Source organism: Geospiza fortis, unplaced genomic scaffold (assembly GCF_000277835.1).
Source record: "Geospiza fortis unplaced genomic scaffold, GeoFor_1.0 scaffold285, whole genome shotgun sequence".
Taxonomy (NCBI): Eukaryota; Metazoa; Chordata; class Aves; order Passeriformes; family Thraupidae; genus Geospiza; species Geospiza fortis.
This window is the reverse complement of record NW_005054403.1, coordinates 114,221-138,226: the sequence shown is the minus strand read 5'-3', so window position 1 is coordinate 138,226 and position 24,006 is coordinate 114,221. Positions and strand designations below refer to the sequence as shown.

Genomic DNA, 24,006 nt, shown 5'->3' with positions numbered 1-24,006 from the left:
GCAGGTTTTGGAAGATGTAAACAGGCAAGCCTGATTCCAGTTCTTGAAGAAAACAGCAATGGGAGAAGCCAATGAGTTTGGTTGTGTTGACCAAATCTGGTTTTAGCATTGTCTTTAGATTCCTCTTTAGGTTATAGACGCATTTCTAGGTCCTTCTAAAAGCAAAGGCAGATTTCAAGGCCCCACCTACAAGTGTGTATCTCACATGTGCCTCATCACTGCAGTCATTTCCAACTGCATTTCATAAAAATATAATTGGTAAATAGAAAACATTTTCCTCATGTTTTTCTGCAGCACAGAGGCTGCTTCTTGCTAATCAGACACTTCTTCAAAGTAAGAGTCCTTTCTCGCTGTCTTTGGTTCACATTTCCAACTTTACCGCACGCTCCTTGCAATGCTTTTGATTTAACTGTTGTGACAGAAGGAGCAAAACAGGCTAATAACTGAGGCTGAGTCATTCTCAGTATTAGTATAGAAGTAATTGTTCTCTAATAAAGACATGACAATCAAAGAGGTCGGTAGGAAGGAGTCTAGTCATGAGAGCCACATATCTTGCACTGCATAGGCATTAGAGCAGACTGGTTGTACAACTCAGCTGGTGGATTAGAAACACGTGCTGAATGTATTATTTAGCTACTGGATCTTTGAACTTTTAGACCTACAGTATTTTTTTTTTTAACCAAAGTGCTACAGACTCTTAGACCAGAACAACAAGAAAATAGTAGAGCTTCATATAAAGTAGCTAAAAGTGAGAAAAATAGAAGACTGATTACTGCAAGAATGCGAATAATTCAGTGTGTGAAGTGCAAAGCTGAGAAAGTCCATCAGGAATAAGAATATTTTTTCAGAATGTTTATATCATTTACTGGATGGCAGTATAAAGTATTAAATTAACATTGTATTTTAATTCTATTTAAAACATACTCTCAACTTCGCATCTTTAACATTCCTTGACACAAGCAGAATTGTTACTGGAAAAAACACTCCTTCTAAATAGCATTTAAGTTGTGCTGTTTTACCCCAAAAAGAGCCAAACTTGATTGAGAAGGCAGAAAAATTGAATTATTAAGAAAAAAAAATTATAGTCACTTGTATAGGAGCCTATTTAGGTTTAAACCATGGTAAGAAAGTGGGAAACACAGAATTATGCCTGATAAGTATTAGAGAATTAAGATGACAAATCACTGAAGTCCAAGAAGTGGTAGCATGTCAGTTGTCAGACATCTCACTCATCCTCAGTAACTGGATTTTACAGGGGAATACAGAAGTACCTTCCTCTCTCCAAGAAGACATTAGTTTTCTCACTTTACTGCTCTGAGCTGACATGAGGCCAGCAGCATGAAAGAAGCTGCCCCCTGTATGCTCTGCTAGAACATCTATCAGGTGTGAGGATCCACTGATTCTTAATTATCATGGCTCCTATTTAATGACACAAGAGATGGTCCATTCTGCAGAACAATGTCTCAGGAAGAGTATATGAGGGGTTCAGAGCTCATATACAGAGCTCACATACAACCCCTCATATACAGCAGGGCAGAGAACAGCATGCTCCCCTGAAAAGCCAGCTATGTGGCAGGTCACTGGTTACAGCTGCTATGAGGCTGACTGTAAATCAGAAATCTTCAGCAATGCCAGAGCTGCATTATTTTTCTCCTTTCTCCCCATTAATTCAACAAAAACTCTGCTGAAACCACACCACAGCCCTGCATGTTCTCAAGCCTGCTTTCTGACATTGCTCTGATCACAAGCTATTTCTGGGTTCTGACATTTTTGCTCTGTGACACTTTCTCAAAAGCAGTTTTCTTTCACTCTTAGTTTTGATCTTTTGTAACCAAAGACAGATTCATTTCTCTTCCACATTTCTCAAAAGAGAAAAAACTCAGCATAGGTCTGTAGAATAGTCTTTTGAATAGCTGCATTATTACAGATGTTTCAAAATGGTGAACTGGCCTGTTGTCTCGCTAACTGCTGAAAAATCCCTCAAAATACTCTTGATCCAACATTCTACCCGTTGTTTTGACCTTTCCAAGTCAACACAAAAACTAAGAGTAGCAAATGTAGCACATACAAAATAAAATCTAAAATGGGTCACTGCAGAACATAGAAGCTACTTCTGTGGGGAATTCACCACATGCAGACACCTTTCCAATAACTCATTTTAAAACATTTTACAAGTTTGAGTGGCACTTTTTTTGTACTATACTATGTTCATATTCCATCACTACTCTTCAATTTGACTGAGCATGCACATTGTGACATGAAAAGTGTTTCCCCCAGGCTACAGGGAGCTGTCACCCAACAAAACCACCAGGTAAGGGGTTTAGTTAGAAATCATAAGCAAAGGACAATGACCAGACTGGATGTGGAAAGGAAACATGAACCACCACCCATCAGCAGCACCATCCATCAGTCACCTTCCCCTTCTCTCATGAGGTTATGCTTTGGCAAAAGAATGTGACACAGAGGCTTGTCAGAGCTTTCAATTTTATTCACTGGCTTATGCTATGGCTCATCTGAAGACACTTAAAACTAAATCCTACTTCCTTGATTTAGTCAGGTGCCATTGATTTATTTAGGGACTATTTACCCAAAGACGTGTGAAGGACACAGGCTTTATTGCCTTCCTGATCTATAAGAAAGCACACTTACCTATTCTCTGAGGGATACTGCAGGAATAAACTGATTAATGTACAGATCTTTGAAGATAAAGCATAAAACAAAAAATTGCCCAAACCCCTCATCCTGTTATTATTGATCCTGTGAGAGATCTGAAGAAAATGAGCACTTTGTGCCATCAGTATCCAATAGCAATTGAAAAAAATTAAAGACAATTTCTCAATTGTTCAAACACCCTAATCCATTAACTTTCATCTTATCCACATTAAGATTCAAAATAATAGTTTTGGATTTCTTTCTGTGACATTTCTTGACATATTTACTTTTCCAAACAACATCGTGTTTTGAATTCCTTCCCCACTATTAATTGTTGTTCAGCATATTTTGATTTTTTCGCCTTTTCTCCTTTTTATATCTGTATCTTCACTTGTCTCAGATGTTATGTTTTTGGGCTGACCTTTTTTGCTTTCTCAGTAAAAATTGCCCATCCAAAACATTAGTATTTTATTTATGTAATTACTCCAACTCTCTTCTGCCATTAATCACTGGGCCTCTTTAGGCTGAGATTTTATTGTCTTGTTTGATCCTGTTTCAGTTAGTTTACCATGATTAAAAGAGCTTTTTATTTAGTAAATAATGAAATAACATATTTAGAAGACAAGTTACTGCCACTCAGAAACCAAGATGACAACTGTGAAAAACTGGTAAGTAGAACAATACCAAGAAAACTTGAATGCCAAGTTATATATTCTTAAGAAAAGAAATGCATACAGCTAATTGTTGTGTAAATCACTGGCCATACTTGATTCTTTCCTCAACAAATTTAGAGGTTAAGGTGCTATGCAGGATCACTAACTACTAATGCTGTACAATGTGTATTCTTATTTCTTCCAGGGTACTTTTTCAGTCATATAGTGTGCTAGAAGGAGAAAGATTAAACACGTAAAAGATTGTTAGGTTTGCACGGAGAATGAGTATTTGTATACATATTTAGTCGGACTAAAATTATACTTGAATGTCAGATAATGATCTTGCTGGTCAGTGGATTTAAATACAGGCAGTAAGGCTTTTGGAACCTTCCTTTAGATTGTATAACCTTATCTCCTCAATGAAAATTAACAGTGGAATTTGAGTTATATGCAAAAATACATATATTATCACTAATATAATCTATACATAATAATACAATATGGTCATTAGCACACTTTTAATTTTAGAATTATGAGGGGAAATTTTGAAAGTGCTGAAGCATAACTCTCCTTCTGCAATCAGTAATAAACATGGATTTAAACTCTATTTACTGTATCTCTCATAAGGTCAAGAAGGGTGTTCTAATTGGGCCACGTTAAGATTAAATGCTCAGTAATACATTCCTAGCCATGATCAGAATCAGATTCCCTTGAGAAAGAGAAGGAGGGGGGGAAAAAAGGGATCACTACTGTGGCTCACAGTCACAGAGAAACCCACCAGTAGGCTTTTTAATTCCTCCATACAGCATCTGTTTCTTCTTCTAAAAACAGTATTCCTTATAGGCATGAAAACATTTTACTGTACAAAGGTTATTATAATTTGCACCTCTAGGAAAAAAATTCTCCATCATTTCCTAATCTTTTATGAAAATTAGTACTTCAGATTAAGACTGGGCATACCTTTTTCATGAAGCACTAAAGAGCTGTCTCCCAAGAACTTTTTCTTTTAACCACTGGACATTTCTCTGATGATCTGCACTAACCTTTGCCTGCCCAGCAAGCAGCACTTGACTCCAAGCTAATTCATTTCCTGCCAATCATTTTGTTTAACTAAATGTGTCTCTTGGTGGGTCTATTTTTTTTTTCTCTTATACTTTACTCTTATACTGAACAAACTGAAAAATGCATTCTGAGCAGGGAGTATCAGTACTTGCCAGAATAATATACAGTCTTACAGCTCAAACTGCTCTGCTCAAAACTGTAATAAGAAAGCTGACTGTCATTACCATTGCATTTCATTAAATTTTTCATAAAATGGATGTAGTTCATACCACAGAATGTGATGACATTACATATATAATACTGGAAGTCTGAGAATTTGTAGCTTTATAAGAAAAACCAAGAAATGCAGTGTCCCAGTTACATGCAAGTGGATGTCTAAACCAGAAAGAATGCTGAGAGTCAGATGGTTTCCTTATGTTGTCTAACATCAGATTCACACACAAAATCATCCCCCACTAAAGGGCTATGCCCTCAGAGCTGAACACCAGCTGGTTTTTTCAGGCAGAAGAAATTTGTCAGAAAGGAGATCATCAAGCCCGGTTCAAAATATGGCCAGCTTCAGATTCAAAAATATAAATAAGACAATTTTCAAGACAGAAGTGGCACCCACAAACAAGAGCTAAGGGAAAAAGTCCAAACCAATCAACCAGTCAAATAAATTAGGCAAGTACTGTAGACCAGGACTACTTTAGCATACTCCTACATTAGAGCCAGACTTAATATTCTCTTCTAAGAAACCCATTTGCTTAGACTTGAGTTTCAAGCTGTGGTACACATAAAACAGTTTTCAGCAAAAGGCAACCAAGAAAAGCAAGTCAGTTGTCAGTAAGTCCAGATATGCTATAGAACCACAGCTCTGCATTAAAAAAAAAAAAAAAAGAAGCAAAAGGCGCAACAAACACAAAACCACAGAGGTCTGCAAATGAGCAAAGGTTAAAACCAATGGCTTAGATGACATGTAGTTAAGTGTATTTATGGCACCAGATGGTCATGCCAACAATAGGAAATGCATATATTAAATGTTGGAATTTCTAGTTAGTATTCATGATGAGTGCATTTCATCACATTAGGCAGTTTCTTCAAAATCAAACAACAAAAAAAGCATATTTAAAAATAAATGGTCATATGAATAATGAAATGTGCTGTAATCTCAAGACTGAGGAAAGGTAGAGAGAACTGTCTCTAGTGGGTACTAACACAATATGACAGATATCAGATTTGTCATCTACACCTCTCCTCTCACCCATCTGTATATGTGTGTATGTATTAGTAAAATTAACTAGGTTTTCTACAACACCTCAAGAATCTATGCCTTATTTACAGATAATGAGAAATTCACAGGATATTTTTCCACTAATAAGAAAAGCATACTTAGGTGTTGCAGGTGATGCAGATCTTCTGGACATGGCAGCAGGAGAATCAGACCTTCTCAGAGGAGATCCCATACCAGATGAGGAACCAGGTGTTGCAGGTCGCTTCTCCTTCTTTATCTTCTCAGTCTGGAAGCACAGTTCATTTTCATTTCCATAATTAGGATCAATAAATCAAAAATGCATTTGATTGTTTTATTAGCAAGCTGGCATATAAAGAGATTTGTGTGGCACACTTGTAAAAGCTTTTTAAACAGGCAGCTCACAAGTGAGGTGCTATTAATAGTTTTTATTTTACATAGACTTAGCACACACCCACCCTTGTCTTGCATGGGCAGAGCATGCAAATTTCAGATAAGTAATACACATCAGAGCCTCTGCAAGAGTTCTTGGATGGGGTGGTGGCACTGGGTGGAATCTTCAGAATCATCCATATGTCCCTGCTTAGACATGATCAGCAGTGCAAACAAGCATCTCACAGAAATGTTGCTGCATGTAAAACTGAATCACACCTAAGAATGACACTGCACAAATCTTTATTGCCAGCTTTGGTTCTTTCACTTGCAGCTAATTTAGATGGCATGAATCCCCCTATCATTAAGTATTACAAGATACAGGACCTTACATGAATATTATAGCCCTAACACAGAATTTTTTTAAATCATGCCTTAAGCTGTGCAGTCTCAGTGAAGGTGAGCGACTTGCCTTTTCTTTTCTAGAAACTACAGTGGATCAATAATGCATCTTTTAAGCAAACAGCATTACAAATGTCCACAGAAAGAGTTAAAGGAATTGGTGTAAAACAGAGGCATTATCAGGACACTTGGGGAATTTCTGAAATATATGAAGCTTGCTCATTAACCAGCAAGCCTGGATAGTCATACTCAGGAGGGAATTCTATTTGTCATCCCCATTCCCAGAAGTTATAAGCAAGTCCAAAAACATACACTTCAGTGCCTCAGTTCTCTGAAAATAGGGGGGTTGGTGTTTCAATACCAGCACTCAGCACTGATTCCAGGAGGAGGAAGATATTAAAATGCACCTTAACAGGAACACAAAGACAATAGGTGTTGGCAGGGTTTACTTTTCTACTGCTGTTTTCTATAGCAGGGGAAGCACTTCATTTGTATTCATGTAAAGGGAAAGATAACAAGCAGAAGCTGCATCAGTTTACCCAGCAGTGAAATCAAAACCATTACAAACTCACCTGAGTAACTTCAGCTGAAGGCACCCCTTTCATGGCATTGGCAGTGGAGGGTGAAGTTGCCTTCTTCCTGTCGGTGCTTCGGGTGGGGGAAGGCTTGTAGGGAGATTTAAGAGGACTAGCTGGTGCTACACGAGGACAGATATGGAATACTAAAGAGTTATAGTACAATAGCAAGAGCAAAAAGGAGCACGGATAGAGGAAGTAAAGGAGGGGAGAAAACAGCATACTTTTATGTTATAATGCTCAAAGGTAGTTGTAAAGTGGTTTTTAGTGTTTTAAAATATCACATATAATGCATTCAACATGATCCCATGTTTAATAAAAATGTCCCAAGTGAAACATTTTATAGGAAAAAAAATATCTAAAATATAATACTCTTTTCCTCATATACCTTTTGAATCACCATTGACTAATACTGTGGCTCTTAGGAAGTCCAGCTTACTTTGCATATGATAAAAAGAGTAAGCAGATAATGCTAACTGGATTACTTTTGAGCCCATACTGCAAAACAGGAAAGGTGACAGAAGCATAGGGAATTTTGTCTTTTTTAAACCCTAAACATGCAAATGCTCCTAAATATATTAATTACTTTCCAAATAATATTTAAATAAAAAAAAATAACAAAAAAATCCCCCAAACCTAAACTAAATGCTGCTGTAGGTATTTCAGTTATTGTTATTTGAGGGAGACATCAATTTGAGTGTGACACATGCATTACAGCTTATAGGGCAACTTTTTTTTATTTGCAATATGAACAGGATTTTTTTAAATGGGATATTTTACTCCTGATTTTGTTCATATTGCCTTCTAAGATGAAACTTTCAAATACATGCAGAACAATCAACAGAGTATGTTTTATCAATAAGACAGACATTAATTGAATGTTTCCAATTTTAGTCAACTACAGTCAGAAGGCATATTGACTTTGAAAAAGCAGCAACTATGCACTAATGTAAAGAAAGTCACATTCCCAAATTTTTTACTGGAGACAGCCCTAATAAGATTTTTATGAAGCCTTTTTGAATATTTTGAAGTTTAACTAGACCTTTGTACTCTTTGACCCACTTTCCAGCCAATTGGCATAAGGTCACTGTATATTAACAAAAATATTCAGAAACTTAAAAGCTGCCTAAAAGAAATATTTTTACTTCAACTGTTAAAAGAATTAATTATGCATCCAGTAACAATTGTGTGCCTGAATATCTTGACTTCGAGTGACATTAATAATGTGTTGCTGTAGAGTCTGAAATTGAGGCTCCTCATTTCCAAGCTTACAGAAAATGCAGTAGCGGAGCAATTCTGACCCCAGCATAATGACAGGAGGCACAGCATGAGCTCCTGGAAAGGAAGATGCCTCTTCCTTATTCAGAAGCTACTTCTGTGGTGAGAAGTACATGACAAATGGGAGATGTCCCTCAACTGTTTTGCTGGCAATTACTGACAAAATGTCAACGGCCTCTGAGATTGTTGTTTGCAACTTGTGCTACATCCTGATTGACTTGTGGGGAAATGACGAGAGAATGCTTGTTCAAAAAGCTGTTACCAAAATCAGCTGCCCTGTTTCAGCTCAATGAAAAAGCAGTTTTCAGAACAAATTGTACCCTTGTCAGACATGCCAGTGTATTACTTTAAAGTTCCTGTGATGAAGAGAGATAAAACCTGAGAGTTTACAAACAAAATGAGTGAGGAAGGACAAAAGTCATCCTTATTGATTTCTTTGATATCAAATACAAAACAGAAAAAAATCAACACAGGTGGCCTCAGCAATTCAGCTCAAAATCTTAAGCAGAATGTACTGATCTAATTTTGACTTGGGTTTTGCTCACTCTTGACAGTAGCTGGCCCCTGAGCAGTAATCAAATCAGGCACTTTCTCAAGTACTATATGAAAACATTTCTGCTTCCAGTAGAGGCTGTTTTTAATGTAGAAACAAGGGAAGCAATTTTAGAGGCATTCAGTACCAATGTCCCTATGCACTGAACAGAGAAGTAATGCACAAGGGAAAGTAGGTTTACTTAGCAATTCATTTCTAAATAGCTTTGCATGAAAAACACAGCTACAGAACTTAAGCCTATTTTAACCAAGATGTGTGAAAACACTCATCATAAAGATGATCTGTCTTTATCATCTAAGTAGTTTAATCTTGGAAAAGTGTCTTTATCATCTAAATAGTTTAATCTTTTGCAGACAGGCATCTGGATGCATGCTTTGGGGGGCTTTTTTTGTTTGTTTGTTCTATTAAAAGTAAAAAGGGCTGTTAAACGTTTGTCTTGTTTCAGCCAATGCTATGACCAGGCATGGCTTTATAAACAGAAACTACTCAAAGTCAGGCACTTGCCCAAGTATTAGCAGGGCTGGAAACATTATTTTTGTAGATGTTTGCAAAATATTGGTTTTATTAGTCTACTCTTTGCACATGGGAATGGTACTATCATCCCTTAAAGATCAAAAATTTCTGTAACTGACATCTTCCTCTTAATAGTCTGGTTTTCTGTATGTGCATTTACACCTATACATACATATAGGTGTCACATACACACAGTCACACAGTTAAAGGCAAAAAGATAATTAATAGATAGAAATTGGAACCCTAGTAAAAGTAATTAAGTCGCAGTGGTGCACTGGGATTTTTGTTCTATTTGGGTATGACAGGGCTGACTTTAATAAATCAATCAAAGCCTCCAAGAGTTGTCACACCCTTGTCTAAAAATCTGTTTCTTAAATGAATATATTTCTTTTTTTGATAGTCTGCAGTTTTAATGATTTTTTTTCTAAAATAGGTATTCAGAATAGCACAGACAAGATAATGTGCTTTTCAAAGATTTTAAATACAATGTTATCTGAAACAACTTAGTTCATCGTTGATTTTATAGTACCCTGTAAATTGCCATCTGTTTCATAGTACTCTATTTCTTCCAGCAGCTACATAATGCAGCTAAAAACAAACCTCAGTGGTTTCAAAGTGAGGAAGTCACATTTTTACCTGGAGTATTGTACTGCTCAGAAAGCATTAATGTACTTCTGCTTCTGGCTAAAGATGACTGTGTGGGAGTCAGCAGTCGAGAAACAATAAAGTTTTCCATTGGACTAAGATGCATGCGGTGAGCTGAAGGATGGGAGCAAATAAAATAAAATTTTAAATGCAAAGAAATAAAACAATGTTACATTAAAATAACTGAAGCAAAATGATGAAATGATTAAATGAAATGACAAAAAATTCTTGAACTTTTTAAGATTTAAAATACTTGAAGATAATTTTCATTCCCTCTGATAAAAACCTTCTGATTTCTCCATTATTTTAAGTTTCCCACTTATACACTACACACAATAAGGTTAAGATCATGTTGTGTGTTATTTTTACTCAGAGGCATGTTACATTCTGCAAAATTGTTGCCTTCATGACTCAGCACAAAAAGTTTGTCTTCTTCCCCAGCAGGAAAGGTAAAACACTTGGTAAACAGTGCAGCTGCTTACTAATGTGCCACCCGTGCTGGGACTGCATTTGAAATCTGCCATCTCACCATGTTACGTAAGTCTTATTTATACAATATGCCTGCATTACTTCCTGCTCCATAAATATAAGTGTCAACTATATAAGACATATATATAGATGTTCCTATTACATGCATATATAGCCATCTGTCATAATAACCTCAAAGCTTCTGATGAGCTTAAGCAATTCAAAAATTAAAATAAATTTACCTTCTCTTTTTCATTCTACAAAAAAGCCTTCATAATTTATTTCAGTAAATATATTTTTCCCCATTAAGACTTATAAAAAAAGGGGTAGAAAGAAATAAGCAAACAGAAAACAAACCTAAAAAATCCAAAGAGTTCACAGTGAGATAAACCCTTCAGTCCTCTTTGTAGTGTTTAGCAACCACTAATCCTACAAGATGATCATCTTTTGTGGAGTCACTTGAGGATCAGAGTTTCATAAGAAATTAATGGACTCTACAACTCTGGTCACCAGATTGAAGTCTCCCAGGTGGCTCATCAGATATATCCCTGCATATGGAACATCCCATATCTACTGCCAGGTTACACCTTTTCTTTGCTTGTTTTTCCTTATTTTGATAGAAGGTCACAAGCAGTACAGTTATAGGAAATTGCTGCAGTCGCAGCCTGTACTTACAACCTGGTTTGCTGGAGTATCAAAATTTGGAAAAGAATCACTAAAAGGCCCATGGCATTTGTTGCTGGACTATGATCTCCAGCAGGCAGGACAGCCTTGGGAAAGGCTGCAGAACCATGCTATTAATACAGAATCTCTCTGATGTTTGAATAACAGACATAAGCAAACCCCAAAGCTCTATGGAGCAGAAGTGCTCTAAGTAGAAGCAGAGTTGAGTTGATGCTGGCAGGAGACCAGCAGGTTCACTTGCCTCTGTCGGGGGAGTGCGTTATGGCCGCTGTGGAGGACGAGAGGCGTTTACTGATCGGCGACTCCATTTGCTTTGGCAGATTCATTGTAGAAGCTGAAAGTTTGTCACATGCTGCAGAGAAACGCATTGAAGATATTTGTATTCACACCACAGCGTGATAAACTCCAAAAATTAACCTTGCATCTGTACTTGTGGCCCTTGCACTGACCATAGCACTGAACTGGCATGAGATTGTGGCTGCAACTCTCTTCAGAGAGCAGCAGGCACATGAGATGAGCTCTTTGTGACCACTGAGGACCAGCACCCTATGACACATGCTTTGGCATGCAACTTTTCAGCTTGTGAATTTAACATTCCAGTTTCACAAAAGCCTATGTTTGTACTGACCCTGATAAATAATTATATATCAGCACAAGCATAAAGTTACCCAAAGAAAACAAACTGTATACATGGCAACTCTGAACTCATCTTCATTCCCCCTCCCCTCTACTTTCAGTCTGGAAGAGCTGAAGTTCACAGCATACATTACTCTAATAAGAAAATGACATAACCAACATTTCTGCATCTATATGAGACCTCAGTGTTTTAATGACTGAGCTGGCATCAGCCATTTGGCTTTATCTTTCTGTGCTTGAGAAGAAGTAAAAAAAAAAAAAGAGACCGGTTTTTTGGTATTTTTCTTCTGAAATACTATTCGATAAAATCTGCTTGAGCATAATATGCATTTCCTATCTTGGGATTTATTCAACTGAATGAAAGAGAAATCTTACTCAAGTATTAGCAGAGTACTAGTACCTCATGATCACTGTATGATACTCAGAAGCTAAAAGCACAGATGCTTTATTCCCTTCTTCTGAATTGTATTTCTTTCAAATAAAAATTATTTTCAGCTAGAGACATGTGACCCTAATTTTGCATCTTCTGAGTTACTGCATTCCCTATTATGGCCATCAAATCATTGCCTTAGTGGGGTTTCCAAGATTTGGCTCCATCTACTACAGTAAACAATGCAATTCACTACATTTCCTTTTTTTAAAAAAGCAGATATAATGCTGGTATGCTGCAAAACATCAGTTGCACAGGCAAATACCTTTGCACATGAACAACAATCAGCCAAAAAATTGGATCTGTTTGCACAGAAATATTAGTTATGTGAGATCATAGGCAGAACAGCATTTACTGTGAATTCTGCAGGAGTTATAGCCAAACTTTACTCCTCCTTTGGGGGAAGAGAACAAACCTACTTCTCAAAAGCACAGGCTGTGTTTTCTTTTCAAACTACCGAGTACATTTGCAATCAAATCAAATCACATTTGCAATTTGAAATCCTATAAGCAATCCATTTGTTATTTTGGAGAACTCATACTTCAGAGCCCTTTTATGGGAATAATAATTAAAAAAAAACCACTAATAAAACCCCACTAAAAAAAAACAACACAAAAACCAAAAGCAAACTAAACCTGAACAGTAGAAAACATGATTGCTTAAACAAAATCAACTACTTGAGTTGGTCATAATTCATTCTAGGAAGCTGAAAACATAACATGGCTGGTTGTACCAAATTTGCTTGTTTTCAAAATATTGCAGAAGAAGGCCCTTGAGATAGAAAAAGAGGGCTGTTTTGATGAAACATGGTCTTCATAACACATTTTCTTATTGTGCAACTGAAATTTTTCTCAACAGCACCTGTGCACGTCCATTAGAACTGTCAAATTTACATGTAATTACACACACACACACACACAGAGCACTCACAGAATTTAAAAAAAATGAGAATCTGAGCAGTAGAAGTCTACAGTTACTTAGAAAATCACAAAATGCCTCTACTATGCTGGAATGTGAGGCATGCACTGCTCCACCATGGCAAAATTAAAAGGAAATTAAAAGACACTGGTCTACATCACTAAGGGTAATGCTATAGAGTAGCAGACTGAAATGATAAAAAAACAGTGGTTAAGAAGAACAAGATCAGTGGATGGATTACAGTGATTAGAACAGTTATAAACGAGACACGATGGTACTGTGATTCTCTGAAATACCATTGAAGGAATCAGCAGGAGCAGTAGAGGTCACAGGGTCTGGAGGAAGGGTGTTGGCAGCTAAACCTAGAACAGGGGGTGGGGTATTTTCTGATTCACCTACACAGCAGAGAAATCAGAGCAAAAACAGGTGAAAGAAATTACTGTATAAGTTGGGGGGAGCTGGAATTAAGCACAAACTGTACCACAAAGAAAATTGGTTTCTTTCTCAAAGTATAAGAGACTTTTTTCATTATTATAATTTCCTGGCTTTTTTAATGACATATCATGAAAACTATGATATTAAACAGTTTGTCTTTTTAAAGTTAAATATACTTACACACTGTGTAAAAGACAGTAATTGTTATATTTCATCAACACCCAAACATGGATGTTTTTCCCTATAACATCGGCTTATTCAAACCTGACAAATTCAAATAAATTATATTATTTAAAAGAGAAAACATGCACCTTTCTGAAATATAAAAGCAGCACATGACTCATTATGTAATAAAAAGAATTTCCTCTGAAGCCAAAGCAAAAATAGCAGTAACAGAATGTATGTGGGGAAAAAACCCAAATTATTTTAAACTGCACATGCTGCATAGTCATCTAGAAATTCCCATCAGGTTTTTAGAAGTACTAAACAAAACCAGAACATCTTTTGCAAGCCTTTGACAGCACTCAGTCCTTTGGTGACTATTAAATTTTCTAACTGTGTGCATGGGAAGACAATGTAGAAGAAGGTATTAAGGGAGACAGTGCACCAATTTTAATTTTAGCATTTAGCATCCTCCAAACTGATTCTGGTTACTCTATTAAAATGATCTGCATTCCTAAAGTTAGGAGGAACCTGTCTCCACAGAAGGTATTAGGGAGAGGAAGCCCGGCAAGCAATTACAAAGCACTTATTCACGCCCCAAGGCAGCGGTACCACCCTGACTCTAAACCCATCATACTTACTATCTCCACAATCTCATGCATTTTGCACTTCGAGATCTGCAATGCAGGCAGCCTGTTTCACTCACCATCTCTGCCTCCTGAGCCTGCAGCCAGTGCTCCTCCCCACGACCATCGCTTCTGCTTCTGTTCCAGCTGCTGGCTGCGTTCAAGGGACCGGCGCATCATGGCTTCTAAACGTTCCTGGGAATTTTGGTACAAACCCCAATCAGACACAAATCTCACTCAGTCCTCTGGGGGCTTCCTTCCCCTGCCTGCTGAAACCACGCTAAAAATACACAGTCCCCCTGTTGCTCCACACAAGATGCTTACAGGAGCTTGCTCACAATAAAAGAAAAAGAAGTGAATAAAGAAGGGATCAGCGTGCTACCTACCTCCAGATATGTGTATCCTTTGTCTGCAAGCCACTGAGGTCACCACAGAGGCCTAAGTAAATAACACAGGTTGCATCACTGCCTAGCATCTGCTCCTGCTGGTGAGGCTGCTGCTGTGCTCTGGACTTAATTTGTATAAGAATAATGCTCACCAAGCATTAACTCCTTCTTGTCTATGCAGACATCAGAATTTTTTCCCATCCCTTTCTGAGCACAGTTAAATTGCTGCAATGCCAGTGGCTCCACCTAGTCACTCAGATAAATGATCACTTCAAACCCAAAGTAGGTTACTTTGCAAGATGCCCTACTTATTTATTTATTTTTACAAAAACTCCCTCCTTTCTTCTTTTATGCTAAATCCAGGCATTTAAGACCTTCCGATTTTTTTTCTTCTCTGTGTATTTATTTTAGTGCATGCCTACCTCATACTGCTCCCAAGATTTCCTTTTTTCCCCTGCCACCCCCATGTTCTTTTCCACAAGTTAGGATTTTCACAGGGGGAAGAACAGATTTAATTTTTTCTCTCCCCAAATCTTGCTCTACCTTTAACTTACAGCTAATTACGGTCGCTTTTTTCCCTCTCCATCAGCTTTTGACTCTCAAAAACCTTCACTGAGTTTCATTCCCACCTCCTCCCTGCGCTAGTTTCTCAGTGATTTATTGTGGCAATGATCCCTGCACTTTTTCTTTCCCTCCTTTCAAGCAGATAAAATGTGGTTCTTCCCCACCCACAATTCCATCATCTAACAGCCTCTTCCCTTCCTCCTCCCAGTACCTCATTCGCATCTGGCAACCTCCTCACCCTCACATTTCAGCAGCCCAACCCCTACTGTGAAAGATAAGTCTACTCTTGCTGCCTCCAGCTCCTGCCCCAGCTAGTTTTAGCCCTTTGATCCTATTAGTATTTTTGGTGCTATTCCTTATTACCTTTGCTATGTTCTTTTGGTCTAGTATAAAACTCCCACTCTTATCCACTTCAAACTGGATCCTGCAGGCTCCAGTGATTACATCATACCCATTTTGATTTTTATCGATCCCCTGATCTATCTCCAATATCTTTTGGCAGCTCAGATAAATTGTGTGGAAAACCCTTCATACATCTCTTGGCCAGATTACTTTCTCTCACTGATTAATGCCTTTGGTCTGGCTTTCCTGAGCTATTTTACCAAAAAATTTCAGTCTTTGTTTAAATGTGTTTCCTTCAGGCTCTGCACTGGTGGTGAGCCAGTTGTCTCTGATGGGAGCTCCTTCAGCACATCAGACCCTAACATCAGGCACCTCCAGTAATCTCCATACTTTTATACATGTACCTGTAAACTTTGTCTTACCTTCCTGGCTTCTGACCCTGGTCACCGACCTTCTACATTGCCAGATGTCCCCTCATCTACTTCTGGTTATCTACAATATACTTCTGCCTCTTCCACATCTTTGAAGACTCTCTTCTACTACCATGACTTGCAGTAATTTATTTTGGAGCTCATTTTTTTCCACTTCACCCAACCCTGCTACCAGTTATCCATCAGTATCAACAGCAAGCCACTACCTTTTAATCTTTAAACTCTCTTCTAATTTTATTGCAAATCATTTGCGCTATCAAATATTCTATTACCCTCTATACAAAGAGTGAAAAAAAAGGAAATTCTTGCACCCTCGATCATTCCCAGCTCTCCTGTCCCTGTTACCTTTTGGCCAGGTGACCCACCCTGCTGTTTCAATCTCTGCTGCCGTGCCCAGGAAGATGAGCTTTCAGTGGTGTTGTGAGCTCATGGTCTATCAGGCAACATCATTCAGAGGCCACTGAGAGCAGGCAGCTGCTCCCCTGCCCCCCTCCCCCCCTTCATCCCCTTCCTCTGTCTACTCAGTGCCATCAGTGTCCAGGCAGGCATGAAAATGAGAGCTCTGCCTCTTTCCTTCTCCCTACGGAGCAAATGAAGGAAGCATCACAAGGCTCAAGCGCAGCCTCTTCTGCAAGAGCACAGAAACCCCCACACAGCCCTGAACACCCCATTCCCTTCTTACACACACTCTGCCTTGTGAAAAGGAAACAATCTTTTTCCATTCTCTGGAATCTGAAGTCAGTCCTCTGCTTTAGTTTGTTACAGAATTTCTTTCTTCTCTTTCTGCTTGATGATACAAGTTTCACATTTAAATCCTGTGTGTGCGGGCTTTGCTTACAAGTTTGTGCTTTTTTACCTTTAGCTCCCCACCTCTCTAACTTAATTCTGTTTGAGCCCCTTTTGTTAGTCTTTCCAAACCTCACTTACTTCATCACCAGTTCCTCTCTGCAGTGTGCTTCTTTTCACCATTTTCTTCTATTATGCAGCTTGCCCCAGTCTGTCTTTCTACCCACATTTTTTACCAAGGAAAATCACCCTCCCATTTCTTTCTCATTAAAGCATACTCTCACCCAGAACCCTTTTTTTTTCCAATTCTAATGAATATTGTTATTCATTAATCAAAAAAGATAAGACTAAAGCAGTCATGTTTCACTTATTTCTGTTTGCTGTCTTGTTTGAGGGTTTTTAACAGTGCTTGGAGTAAGCAATATTCTATAGTTTGCAAACCACAGAATACACTTATACCACCCACTATCAAAATATTGTTTCAAGAACAAAATAAATGCTGAAATAGATTAAAGAAATTAAATTACATTTCATACACATTTGAAAGCCCATGCTACCTACAATCTGAGGTTGAAATCTTCAGTTACATTATTTTGAGAGGATCATTCATTTTCATTTGCAAAGAACCTGTCATTAGAGTACTATAGAATATAATTATTAAAACTCACAAAACCTCTGCAGATATAGGTTAGATAAAGAACAATACGAAGGCTGCTTTTCCCAAAGAAAGGAAAGTTATTAAAAAACATTTTAAGTTGGCACAGAACTAAAAAGCCAAAGAAAATAATAAGACATAAGCAAGCATAGCATAAACAACTCATACATTAATAATTTGTTCCATAAGGAAAACTAAACCACAAGACAAAGCTTTCCTTCATCAGCAAACAATGCAGAAAACCCTTCCAGCCTATGTTATAGGTAAAGGCACTTTCTTGAAATCATATCAGACTATGAATGTGATCTCATTTGGGAGCTCTAACAGCTACAGATAGAGGAAACAATGTCTGCCCTCAAGATATAGTGAGTTTTAGCAAAAAACCTTATAATGCACAAGCACTGCATGTAGGTTAAACTAAGAATGAATAAAATCACAATAGAGAGCCATCTAGTGCTAACATCTAAAATATACATTACTTTCCAAAATCCAGTTACTCATACAAGTTTTCCTCAGCCTGAGCAATAGAATAAGCACTTGTACTATCTGAATTAAAAACAAAAACCTGCCCCTCAAAACTTAGCCAAATGACTTGTTTTCTCACAAGTAAGTTATTTCCTTTTTTCTGTGTAAAATATAACACAGATGTGACAAGGAAAAAATAATGTTTCAAGTATTATGACTTAAAATAATTTGTACAAATAATTCTAAACCAATCTCCTTATATCTGCAAGACAAACATCTGAAAGAGCCCCAAACCATTTCTTCCTCCTCACTTTATATACAGCATTGTATGTAAGTAGCTCACTGTTTCCTGAGATTATCAGTTGACTTCATCTCTGGAATACAGGAAGTAATTAAAGCTACAACATCTTGAGTGTTTTTCACTCTTTTGTGTCTAAGCACATACTTTTTACAAATGTAACAAATAGTGCACATGCACCAAACAATCTCTTCCCAATAACCTGTGTACAGCTAGACATCTATTTACAGGGTATTTCCAAGTTACATGGAAGTTCAAGACAGGAAAGGGAAAAGAATTACTTTAACTGAAAAAGGACTAGCTTTATTTTTGTCTAGTTCCCTGTTAAAAGAAAAATTTAAAGAAAAATTTAAATCACTTCTGTAGAACAACACACTGCTTTCTTCAAGGCTGCTTTTACTAAAAGAAGTGTGCAGCTTTAAAAGTAATATGAAGGGAAGGGCAGTACTGAAGACCTCTGTAGATAAGAAAGATGCAGTCAATACAGACAGAATAATTTCTAAATATTATTTATTCAGTTCCTTCTGAAAAATCTGACACTTTCACTGTGCTCTGCAACAACCTCCAGCTGCCCCAAAGAACTCTGACAGAATACCTTGATTTCTACTAAGAGAGACTTTAAAACCATCATCCCTTATCTGGCACTGTAGAGGGGGAAAACTAAGCAAAATAAATCAAATTTTAGCCACCACTTTAAGAAGTCCTTTGCAAGCAAAATGGTCAAGCATAGGATGCTCTGATATAGGAGACAACAAGTCCCCACAGTTTGTTAAGATCTATTCCTGTCAGATTCTTTAAGATGCAACAACAATATTTTGTACAGAGAGATTTGCATCACCTCTTCCTATCATGAACGTGCACTACTTTCTGCTCTGTTTAAAAAACAAGGAAAAACAATTCAGGGAAACTATAAAGGACAACCAGTAAGGCAGAGAGCAAGGAAGAAAATCTCTCTGCTTGTCATTTCAGACAGCTGATAAGGAAATAAAATGGGTATTCCAGTACCCAGCTAGTGTTAACTGCTCTTAAAAGGAGAAACACTGAGAAGATGGTGCAGCACACACTGGCTCACTGGCAGGGCACACCCACCCCCACACCCCAGGTGGGGGAATACATGTTCAAAGCTCTTCCAGTAAAGACAGTCTTAAATGGCCAAAATTAGTCACAAACAGTGAGTAACTCAAATGCCCAGGGAGCTGCAAGTTCATCACCATCCTTACTCAGACCTCCACTGTTATCATGCACACAGAGTTTGAGGGGTCCATCACAAGAGCAAGGGCCGGGGAAGGTGGGACTAAACTGGCAGATCCTTTAGTAGAATTCAAACAGAATTTGAGAAATGAGGGACAAGAAACTGTGAAGGGAAGCTAGGAGAGATTCCTTCTATTCCCATTTTCCTTCTTCTCTCACTCTCCCCTGTTCTATAGATCATTCCCCTGTGCACCCTCTTCTCCTTCAGAAGGTCCTGGACTTTCCTCCCACAGGTTTAATCCATCCCCAAACAAGCAAGCATCCTCTCCTGCCCACACAGTCTTCTCTCAGACTCCTCACCGTGGGAGAGGAGAGGTGTGGGAAGGAAAGGGAAAGAATCCAGACCCAGGCCTGCTTTAACTTCCAAAAAAAAGACTTTGGACACTTTAAGCATAAAGGACCAGCCTGGTGAGCAGAGCTAGGAGTGGTAGTGACTGAGCACATGACTGAACACTGGGAATCAGCCTCTCCCTCACCATTACAGAAGCCTGCCCTCACACATGCAGTGTCTTGGGGAGCTGGGCCAGGCTCACTGGTGCTTGGGAAAAGCATCACAGTGTGCTCAGCCTCTTATTCCATCTCTGGGGAAGGACAGGAGGCCACTACAGGAGATGGGGTCAACCTCCACTAAACAGATGCCTTGGGTCTGACCTGTCACTGCCTCTCACATCCAACAACTCTGCTCTCATTTCTGCAGCAAAAGCAAACCACGAATGCAGGGAAAGCCGGTGGATACTTGCTCTTCCTACACCTCTCTGCCTTTCTGTCCTGCTCTGCTGAAAATTTTGAAGACAGGGTTTTGGACGTTTTTCTGCCCCTTCCCCTTACAACCCTCACAATGGGAATTGATTTTGCTTAGCTGCAGAAGGCTATTACAGCAGGAAATGCTGGGAAAGGAGCACATGACTTCAATGCTGTTACCACAAGAGAGAGACCTCCTACCCTTTGTTTCAGCTTTTCCTCATTTTTCCTAAAAGAATTTGAAACAAAACACATAACAAAATATCTTTAAATCAATTCTCTGCCATTACATAGAAGCCACAATGAGTATGTTAAAGTTGAACAACAAATGACAGGATACAATCTTCTCTTCAAGTAAAGTGAAAAATCAAACAAAAAATTCAGTGAATAGCTGTATGTTATTGTGAAATCAGGCAGAAGTGTTTTACCTGTTTTGCAAAGTTATTTTGATGAAAGGACAGGGGGGCAGAAAAATGGAGGTTAAGAACTGGATTTCTAAAGCTTTTTTTATCTAGGAATTGAGGAAATATTTTCTTCGGGCTTTTTTTTTTTTTAACCACTGCCTCCTTTTCCAAAAACCATTAATTCTTTATCAGTTGCGGGTAGCAGTGCTAGTGTTCTCCACATAATGTCATGCACAGATATACACACACACCCTGCATTCAGAGAGCTGCACCAGAAATTGGACTCACTAGAGCAAAAAAAGAACCTTAAATGATCTCAGCAGGGAGCCTAGAAGAGAGGAAGGGCATGAAGATGCTTAAAAATATGTGATTCTGTTTTATGTTAGAATTTGAAAACAGCCTAGATTCTTCACTGCTTTAAGTACAAATTTCTGAGTTTCTGTCATCAAGGAGAAATGGAACAACACATTATTTCTTTTTCATGGGCAGTAAACAGAACAGTAAGAAGAATCTTTCCCTTTTTGGAAACACTCATCATTAAAGACTTCTTTCCAGAAAGGTGGTGATTTATATTTGACAATCGGAGTCCCAGATATGCTAGCAAGAGTAGATGACTATTCCAGGAGATCAGTCAAAGTTTTAAAAAATTGTTTTGGAAAGTGCTTTTGATGTACAGTGGTAGACTCCTTACAGCTGTGGTGATGTGCTTTGCAGCTCCTGCAGTAATTGCTCCCATGTCTCCAGTCCTGCTCCCACCCCCCATGGTTTAATGCATGTCAATATTCAGCCCTGTGCAGTGCTGCCATACATCTCCCAGGGGACCTCACCTCCTCCTCTTTAAGCTTTTGTCTCCGCTTTTCTTCAACAGCTGCTCTCTTCTGCTCCTCTCTCTGCCTCTGCTCCTCCAGCCTTCTCCATCGCTCCTCCATTTGCTTTTCATACTGAAGTTTTGCTCTTCTCTCCTTCTCCAGTATCTGCTGCTCCCTAGCAGCTTGTGCAGAGAAAAAGGTGCATTTCACATCAGGCAAATTTTCTTCTATTTTAAAATTATTTGGTAACATGAAACAATAGTGTAAAAAAACAAACGCAAGTACACAGAGTTTTAGTTGACTGAGATTAAAAATATAGTGCAGAGAAGTGCTGAAATGATTAGTAAATCTAAGCAATTTGTTCAATACATAAATAGGGAAGCCCTTGTATACAAGGTGCCAGTTTGTACCCCTTATCTATGTATAGAACAGTATACAGAAAAGTTTAGCAATTTTTTTTATGTTTCAAGTCCCTCTGAAGCTTAAAGCCAAATTATTTTTTCGGACATACTGCTCCTAGTAATCTTTGAAGGAAATCAGCTGTATATGTTGAAGCAAAAGCCCTTGGGACTTCTTTAAAACTGTGCTTCTTGTTACAGAGCTGCCTTTAAAATAGACACATGTAAACAACATATGCTATGTTTTCTATGAAGTTTTGAAAATACATCTTTCAGCTCATGATTTGGTGCTAAATCTTTACCCACTTCTGCCTTTTCATGTGAAAAAAAATTATTCTGTTACTGAGGTTTTGCCCAGCTGTTTATTCCAACTGGAGCAATAATCTTCATGGGACATTACCCTGATGTTTCAGAAACTCAGACTGCAAAAATACATACTGGACTGTTGCTTCAGGTGTACATAGAACAAATAGCAGGAGTTAATGTGGCAAATTGAGAGGAAAAATCCATTTCCCATGCAAGTGTATTCCATAAAAAGGCAGGAAAGAGGAGGTCTGTAAGCATGCCTACATACACACAAGCTTGTAGTGTCACATACCAACACACATACAGCCAATATCAAAGAGGGAATATTGCTAGGCTAAGAACTTGAAAGTCAGGGAAAGCCAGAATTAACAGTGTTTATACAAGAGCTAGTCCTTCTTTCTGCTCACTTATGCCTGTGTTTCTTCAGTTGCTGTTTCCTTTTGCAGCACATCATCACCCTTCTAACTCTCCCACTGTTCCTAGGCTCTTGTCCAGCCATTCCAAATGCTGCTTCTCAGATCAGCCTTTTCCCCCCAGTTCCTGCCCCCAGGCTCTTTAACCACAGCTGTGACTTTCTGTCCCTCTTAGCCCCACTCCATCCTCACTCCCTTGGGTGAAAGCAAGAGTCTTCTCAACACCCAGATCCTTTTCCAACATTCCATTTATTTCCCTTGAATACAGAATCCTTCTACAACACTTCTTCCTCAAATCCAGCCTGCTTTCCAGAACACCTTCTAGCTCATTCTTGTCAGAAATACAGTTGATGTTATCTTCCCCTTTTGTCCTATGAAAATCCACTCATGCTCCCCACTCAAGACAGGGCAGTATGAGGGGAGTGTCAGTGATGCAGTGAACCTGGATTAAATGCATGAAGTTCAGACTTGTCAACAGAAAAAGTTACCTCAGAGACAGTGGACAACAAGTGACCAGGCATGAATTGTTCCAACTGCTAGCCACATCAGGTAGAGCAGGTGACAAAGCATGCTGGAGCTCATAAAAACCAAAAATAAAGTGAGGTGTCCAGAGATTGTGCTAAGATTACCTTCTGAGTAAGTAGGTGAAACCTGGGACTGATTCTGGACAGAGAAGTAAACAATTCTGTCATCATGGACACACGTACAATTCTTGTTGCTTAATTTAGGGATGCTAAACCACTGATTAATGAGTTTTGGCTCAGGTGAAAAAGTTACTTCATATTGCTATACAGTACCTGCTGACTGCTTAAAGATCTGACCCTTGGGGGAACATGCTGCTTTTTTCTGAACTTCTAAAAGAAAATTCTCACAATCAAACTGTGACCAAAACTCAAAGCTCCCCATTACAGAAATGGTCTTAAGAAATATGCTTCCAGGAGGCATATATGACGTCTGGGAGAAAATTGCAGACATCACCTTCCAAATCCCCTGGGCCAACCACTCCCAGAAACTCCAAGTTTCAGTTTCCTGTTCATCTCTTCTACTCTGAGTCCTTTCCAATCTAACCACCATATCACTTTCTTGGGAACCAGAAAAGAAGGGATAATCAGAAGGAAAGAAGAGAATAGCCTACACTGAGCACACCTGGAAGAGAAGTAAGTCCCAGAGAGACAGAAGCTCAGGCAAGGTTAAGTACTACAGGGCAGCAGATTTTCACCAGAACTACCAAAAGGAATAATGTGGACCAAGGCCATGGTAATGAAAAATGTCAAGTCACTGTCTCAAGCCCCAAGCTTTCCCAAAGAAATGGTCAACAGTTTGTTTATTTCTTGCAAGAAAAACAGTATTTTCCTATGATTCTTTTGACAGGTGCCCATACTTGTTTAGTTGACATTTCCTCAAAATATATGCTTACCTTAAATTTTGCAAAAATCATAAAACATGACAATTCCTTCTGCTA

At 38.4% G+C, this 24,006-nt stretch overlaps 1 protein-coding gene across 1 annotated transcript in view; it reads right to left on the bottom strand.

Annotated features, from left to right (window-relative positions):
• Positions 1–24,006, bottom strand: part of MAP7D2 (MAP7 domain containing 2) — a 79,941-nt gene that overhangs the window by 11,853 nt on the left and 44,082 nt on the right. Inside the window, exons 5-11 of the mRNA XM_031061212.1 lie at positions 21,446–21,609; positions 14,376–14,490; positions 13,369–13,467; positions 11,330–11,440; positions 9,928–10,050; positions 6,945–7,093; positions 5,739–5,866 (exon numbers count right to left, since the gene is read on the bottom strand). Of these exons, the coding sequence (XP_030917072.1) occupies positions 5,739–5,866; positions 6,945–7,093; positions 9,928–10,050; positions 11,330–11,440; positions 13,369–13,467; positions 14,376–14,490; positions 21,446–21,609 (889 nt within the window). The remainder of the gene's footprint in view (positions 1–5,738; positions 5,867–6,944; positions 7,094–9,927; positions 10,051–11,329; positions 11,441–13,368; positions 13,468–14,375; positions 14,491–21,445; positions 21,610–24,006) is intronic.